General features: G+C 39.1%; 1 protein-coding gene across 2 annotated transcripts; it reads left to right on the top strand.

Annotated features, from left to right (window-relative positions):
• The first annotated feature begins 1,091 nt into the window (after positions 1-1,091).
• Positions 1,092-5,112, top strand: asb14b (ankyrin repeat and SOCS box containing 14b). Of its 2 annotated transcripts, XM_030138126.1 has the most exons (10): positions 1,092-1,154; positions 1,694-1,862; positions 1,934-1,986; positions 2,073-2,204; positions 2,322-2,480; positions 2,569-2,814; positions 3,417-3,585; positions 3,722-4,256; positions 4,395-4,548; positions 4,634-4,809. In XM_030138126.1, the coding sequence occupies exons 2-10, from the start codon at positions 1,738-1,740 to the stop codon at positions 4,807-4,809; spliced, it is 1,749 nt and encodes a 582-aa protein (XP_029993986.1). In that variant the 5' UTR covers positions 1,092-1,154; positions 1,694-1,737. The 2 variants fall into 2 exon arrangements, with proteins under 2 accessions (XP_029993986.1, XP_029993987.1); XM_030138127.1 differs by lacking the exon at positions 1,092-1,154 and having other exon boundaries at positions 1,738-1,862; positions 4,634-5,112.
• The last annotated feature ends 370 nt before the right edge of the window (positions 5,113-5,482 follow it).

Here is a 5,482-nt window from a genome sequence, read left to right as displayed (position 1 = left end):
TAACTCACTGAATGCAAGTTTTCTGGATTCTCTGTTCTTTGACAATATAGAATTAAACACAACCTATGTGTGTGTCTAATGACTCGTTTGAAATATTTGAATATGTACGAATATACATCTCAAAATAAGAAAACACTGAAATGGGATGGACAATGTACATTAAAAATAAAGCAGTGATGTTAAAATTCACTTTGACTTGTATTTCATTGTAGACATTGTAGTATAAACATTGGTCTGATTCCATCTATTCAGCTCTGCAGAGATTCAATAAAGAGTTGTGACAGTAAAGCATTTGCCACTGTGTAATATTATCTCATTTCACAACACAAAATACAATAGAGGCATTGTTCTACAAATTTGGATGCCCAGAGACATTAAAACGCATTCATTAAAAGCAAACAAAAAAAACATGTGACTTGAAGTTTCATTTCTCAAAAGAAAATCAGGAACTGCTGGGGTTTTAATACATTTAACAAATATCACCTACATCCGTATTCTTATTTTATCTCAACACACAACCAGGTTTAATTCACCGTGAAGGTTTACAGTGCATAGTGATCAATCTTGATTGCATTATTAGCTCTTCATTTCCCAAGGAATCCCTTCTGAGCATTAACCTGTGTAACTATGGTGCATTGGTTTATTTGTGAAGAATACAGTAATGTAAAGTGTTGCAGCTAAAAGCAAAGTGGAAAAAAAACATCTTTCAAAATGTGAAACAGATGACTTGAAGTTTTATCTACAAGAATTAAGAACCCACTTCATGCCAAAAAACCTGGATGATCTGTCTTCTTATCGTAGAAATTCTGTACGTTTTGCTCATTTTTTTCAATATCCTCTTGCCTCCTTTGTTTTGTTTTCTCACTGAGAGGATCAGGGTGTGTAGGCTATGATCCATGGCTTTACTTTATCATTAGAGGATCTTGTACTTGTACTAAATGACACTAAATGATATATTAAGAGCTCATATGTGCACAAGGTGTACAGTGGCAGTTGCCGTGCTCACTGGGTCAATGCTAGGTGCCGGGTGTGTTGGCCCCGTGATCTTATATTTATAGCAGGGCATATAAATAGCAGCAGTATGTGGGTAACAAGGAGCCTGCTGGCATTACTGTTGTAAAAGCCACCAACGGAGCACAGCCATTTGACTGAAGGTAAACAGCAGACTGCAAATAAATAATGCACGTAGAGGAGAACTGGAAAGATCAGTGTGAACCTTGAAAAGCCACTGCTATTGTGGTTTAGATTAACCTGTTCTACTTGATTTGTAGTTGTTGTTTCCATGTATTGTTAAATTCAGTGTTTACTCTGCATGATTCATATATGATACATTAATGTGATTTGGGTGTTTCTTGTATCTGTCTATGCACATGAAACCAGGTAGCTTTTGTAAATGTTGGGGAAAGATTTTAAGCTTAGGAGCAAAAAGACTAAAATCTTTGCAAGAAATGCTCTCACAGGTAGTAAATTAAGATTTTTCTGGAAATGTATATGATTATATTCCACATTTTGCATGTATTTTAATGTCACTAAATTGTTTGTAACATCTGATTGAACTACAGAGAACAGTGTGACTGTAGATAGTCACTGCCTAACAATTGTATAGTTTCTCTGTATTGGTATTCAAGTGGTGTGCATGTTCTTTGGTCCCAGATTTTACAGCCTTGTTTACCTTATGGTTGTTTCTCCCCAGAGCCAAACCCCTCATGCACTGACTCTTCCTGGACGTGAACACAAATGAGCACAGAAACAGAAGATAGCTTTTACCAATCAGACGATGATTTAGACGAGGATGAGGCCACCCAATACATCATCGAACAAAGTCTGATTCAGTACAGAAAACTCAAAGGATTAAATCCAAGGTGACTCCGATAAAACCATAAGTTCTTTCTTTCTATCGACTTTTGTGTATTGACTAGATTTGTTTCAACAGTGATTTAAAGCCTAGTGAAGACCCTGATGAGATTTTTAAAGCAATCAAAGAGGGTGAGCTGATGTTATGTTTTAACCTGTCAGATTTGTTGCAGAGGTTTAATTGAACTCAGATCTGATATTATATTCTTCACGTTTAGGAGATGAAGATGCTTTAAATAGACTAGCAATACAACCAGAGACTCTGTCCAGGGTTGATGAGCGTGGATGGATCCCCCTCCATGAAGCAGCAGTACAGGAAAATAAAAGGATACTTGAGATTATCTTCTCAGGTAGTATAGTTAGTTGAATTAGTAAACGCTGTTAAATTGTGCTGTAACTATAAAGGTTCCTGATGTGATTATGTTTTTGCAGGTCTTTAATGTATTTCTGTGTGTGTTTTTGTTCAGCGTCTCCCCCTGGTGCGGGACAATGTCGCACACTAAAAGGAGAGACGCCACTGTTTCTTGCTGTAGTTCATGGGCTCAGAGAGAATGCCACATTCCTGTTACAGAACGGCTGTAACCCAGATCTACAGAATGATGAGCATGATTCACCATTAGTGGCTGGTATGTTCTGAAAGTTCCACCGACTACAAAAAGCCTCCAAAAATGTTATCTATTTATTAATTTCTTCTTTCTTCTCATTCTTCCATAGCTATTCTAAATGACCAGTATGACTTGGCCACTCTGTTGCTTCGCTACAACGCCAGGGTCGACCAAATAGGACCCCTGAACAGAACAGCGCTTCATGAGTCTGCCTTTTTAGGCCTGGAGAACTTTGTCTACCTGCTGCTGGAGTCTGGTGCAGAGCCAAATGCATGTGACACCAAGAAGAAAACTCCTCTGGCTCTGGCTGCACAGAACGGACATCTTAATGTGGTGGAGGTACTTCTACAGAAAGGTATGTGAGATGAGGCCGTTTAAGCTTTCTTAATAGGACTGACAGGCTGAGTGGGCATTTTCTTGTCATTGTGTTTTGAGAGTGTTTTAAAATTTGTGCAGAGATTTTAAAGGGGGTTCAGTTTAACAGGTCTCCTTTACTAAACTTTACTATTTGTTACAAATACTTCTAGCATCAGCAGAACTTGGCTCTGAAAATAAGGGCAAGATTCATTCACATCTAGATTTTTTAAAAGCTAGTTCAATGTTCATTCAAAATTTATTGATTTCTTTAAGCGTTAAGTTCAGTTCAAAGATTAAGGATTATTTCCAGCAGTTTTTACTTGTTTTTTTTTTTTTTTTTTTTTTTTTGGGGGGGAGGGGGGCAATTAATTGGCTGTGTTTTTTTCTTTTATGTTGGCTTTTAAAATAATCCACTATCTGTCAACTTCAATCACATGTGCTGCAGTAGTAGTGTTAGATAAATAAGTTTTTTTTTTTCTATGTGTTTCAGAATGTTTTTCAAATGAGTGAATGAGTCTGCACCATAACACATTTATTCCAGTACCTGTGTAAAGGGTCTATACAGCTTATAGCATATTCTTGTGTGCTATCATTTTGTAGGAGCCCATGTGCAGAGTGACTCAGAGTCAGGCTCTGTACTGTTTGATGCTGCTGCATCAGGAAACCCTGACATAATCTCTTTGCTACTGGACCATGGCGCAGATCCCAACCTCCCTCTGTACAGCGGGCACCTGCCCATACACCGTGTGGCATATCATGGACATGTCCTGTGAGGAACATAACATAGTTTCCCAGTTTTTAATCTTAGCCTAGGCTAAATCCATATCTGGCAAAATGACTCATAGTTTTCAGATTCCGAGTTTGAGCCAGTTCTATGTTTTTAAATAAGACCTTCTCTTCGACAGGGCATTGGAGCACCTCATTCCAGTGACTACACCGGAAGCTGTGAAGGAAAGTGGCATGAGTCCTCTTCACTCTGCAGCTGCTGGGGGCCATGCCCATTGTGTGGAGATGCTGCTCAGAGCAGGCTTCGATCCTAACTTCATGCTGCACCCAAGGGTGCGCCGGGGCTATGATGACGAGCGCAGGTCTGCTCTCTATTTTGCAGTGTCCAACAATGACCTTCAGTGCACTCGCCTGCTGCTGGAGGCTGGAGCTATGGTGAACCAGGATCCTATCAACTGTTTGCAGGTGGCTCTTAGGCAGGGCAACTATGAAATGATCAACACCTTGCTGAAGTTTGGGGCAAACGTCAACTACTACTCGCGTGTGAACACCACCCACTTCCCCTCTGCTCTTCAGTATGCACTGAAAGATGAGGTCATGTTGAGAATGATTCTGAACCATGGTTATGATGTTAAGCGTTGCTTTGACTGTCCATACAGTGACAGCTCCCATGACTGTGGCCCCTGGACACCTGCAGTCATCAAAGACATGGTGGTGAGAGAAAAAACTGCTACTCAAAACTCAAAATTCTAAACAAACAAACAAGTGAAAAAACAACAACTCCCAATTCAAAGGTTTTCATATGTCTGTCTGATTCTTGTGTCTGTGTTTGTCTCTTTACTCTCTTTCTAGTTCTGTGAGGTGATAACTGTGTCCTGGCTTAAGCACTTATCTGGTCAGGTGGTTCGCATCATGCTTGACTACACTGACTCTGTGTCCCTCTGCACCAAACTGAAGGACACTTTACAGGAGCAGAAACAATGGCCAGAAATATGTGACATTCAAAGTAACAACCACATTTGCAGACCTCTGTTTATTTATTAGCAAAAGTTTATCCATGAGATGACTTAACTGTTTTTTCTTGTTTTAAGGAAATGCACGGAGCCTGAAGCACCTCTGTCGGTTACGGATAAGGGAGCATCTCTGTCGCCTGCGCTTGAGAGCCCCAGCTTTTATCAACTTCCTCCCTCTTCCTCCCAGGCTGAAAGATTACTTACGCTATAAGGAGTTTGATGTCTACAGCAGAGGAATTATGGTCGGCCCATAGTCAAAACATAATTTTGACAAAAATGTCCCTGTAACAAAGTGGAAAAAAATCTTTCTGTGTTGCAGATTTTACAGTGTGCTTTTATATTTTGTGTATGGTGGCTTCTGTGTTTCTTTATTGGTTATAAAAATTGAAGAGCTGTTGTGAGTTCTTTTATAACTGTTCACTCTGAAATGAACTTATAAGGACTTGTTATGCCTGATCTGGTTAAATGAGTTAAATTTATACAAAAACTGACTTGACTTCAAAGGAAAACACACTCTGAGTCTTAATGTAAATGGGTTTTGTATTCCATCCTGTAAATATGAGGCACATTATACATTCACCCGTCTCCTGTCTTTTACAGTGCAACTTAAAGAATAAAAAATGTAATAAAAAAAATTATTATAGGTACATCATCAAGGGAAAATGAAAAAAATATTAACACCTGTGTCTTTGTCTACATCTGCTGGTAGAATGAAACATTACGTGCTATTACAGTGAAGGTTAAATCAACCTATGATTTTATGTAGACTATTAATATACTTTGTATCAAGGGAGTCAAACACATGGCTTGTGGACCAAAAACCACCCCACCAAAGGGTCCAGTCTGGCCTAAAGCTGGCCTGAACTTGTGAAGTACAAAAATTACTCTGAAGATGTTAAAGGTCAAGGGTGTCGAACTTATTTTAGT

Source organism: Sphaeramia orbicularis, chromosome 7 (genome assembly GCF_902148855.1).
Source record: "Sphaeramia orbicularis chromosome 7, fSphaOr1.1, whole genome shotgun sequence".
In the NCBI taxonomy this organism is placed as follows: domain Eukaryota; kingdom Metazoa; phylum Chordata; class Actinopteri; order Kurtiformes; family Apogonidae; genus Sphaeramia; species Sphaeramia orbicularis.
Note: the sequence above shows the minus strand (reverse complement) of the source record. Positions and strands in the feature narration are given on the sequence as shown.